The 1508-nt window shown below is 37.2% G+C and overlaps 1 protein-coding gene across 1 annotated transcript in view; it reads right to left on the bottom strand.

The window, feature by feature from the left end:
- Nucleotides 1-537: 537 nt before the first annotated feature.
- Nucleotides 538-1508, bottom strand: part of lpcat4 (lysophosphatidylcholine acyltransferase 4) — a 17118-nt gene continuing 16147 nt past the window's right edge. The window contains exon 13 of the mRNA XM_079865663.1: nt 538-1095. Within this exon, the coding sequence (XP_079721789.1) occupies nt 923-1095 (173 nt within the window). The 3' untranslated portion in view covers nt 538-922. The remainder of the gene's footprint in view (nt 1096-1508) is intronic.

Below are 1508 nucleotides of genomic sequence, written 5' to 3'. Positions count from 1 at the left end.
AGTTTGATAACATTGTTTGATAACATAGTCAAGCAAAAGGCTATATTAATTACCGTTATGTGTCTGAAGTTGTAAAGAGCGATAACTTTGTGCAGCGTTTACCTCAGTGTGTCGGCCGCCGGGTGAATCTGAGCTGACGTGAGTGGGGGCGGGGCTAATTTGCATATTCATGAATAATAAATTAGGCGAAGGTGTGGAGTAACATTCAAGCTATTTTAAGGCATGGAGTTTTCGTCTTTTATGGTGATCAAAGATGAGTTTTAAGGGATAAAATGATTGACTACAGGTAATATATTTGTATATAATATATATTTGTAATATATTACAAATTTTAATATATTAAAGTAAACATTCAAATAATAATAATAATAATCTGATGGTTTTTCCAATGTAAGAAACTTAAAAAGACAAACTATAAATACACACAGTGTAAGGTTAGAAAAACAGGACAAGAGTAGAAGAGTCGACGATCAAACCACCAAAACTCATTCAAAACGACAAAAAAGGTTCGAATAAAGACAGGAAACATCACGTCTTCATTTAAGATTTTAATATAATAAAGTATAAAATTATATGACACATCAGCAGAAGTGTTTGACAGTACAAATGCGTTTGGTTTTTCCAATTTACAGTTTAAAATGACAAAAATATACACTTTTAAATACACATACAGATCCTTCAAGCATAATCATTTATAAAATATATATTAGCTACTTGTTCCAAGGCACATTCATTTAGTGTTATAGTCTCACAGTGTCAATCCCAGCGCCCAGATAGACATGAAAACAGCACAGATTAATCAGAAATCACTCGCACACATGTAAACGTAACCCTTTCACACACATCTTCATATCTCACACAGTTATTGCACATGCAGTGGGACGCTCGTTCCAGTACATTGCTACCGACCGAGCGACGCTCCTCAGTCTGACTTCCTATTGGTCGATCCGTAGCCGTTATAAATCCCGTTGTTGCAGTTGAGCTTCCCATTGGGAATGCCATTGTGATTTCCGTCAGCGAGCCCGTTGGAACGGAGATACTCTGTAAAGACTTTCCGATAAACTGGATGCGTCATCAATAAGTCCTGCAGAGAAGCTTTAGGAGATGAATACAAAACCAGTTAGCGTTCGATATTAAAATACCACCGTTATCATCTTAGCTGAATAAACATTAGGCTGCATTAGAGAAGTATTGGGTTTCATCTGTATTGGGCACATCTTTCTGCTTACTCGAATTGTTTATGTGTCTATGTGGAGTTTTTAATGTGCTTTAAGACAAACCATGTGTAAGTTCATAAGTCGACAGCATTGCTGAGTATTTCCTCCTTAAAACTGCAGTGAATCAAAGACAGTCTCAAAAACACGCTTTGAAATCGCTGGTGTTTCTGACGTCACAAACTACCTTGTAACCAATCAGATCAACGTGTGATCGTCAACCAGTGGATCTCTGAGCTGAGTGAGTGAGTGGAGGCGGGGCTCATTTGCATATTCATAGAACCACGCATACTA

This window comes from Squalius cephalus (assembly GCF_949319135.1).
Source record: "Squalius cephalus genome assembly, chromosome: 3".
Lineage (NCBI taxonomy): Eukaryota > Metazoa > Chordata > Actinopteri > Cypriniformes > Leuciscidae > Squalius > Squalius cephalus.
The sequence above is the reverse complement of the archived record's forward strand: the minus strand, read 5'-3'. Positions and strand labels throughout refer to the sequence as shown.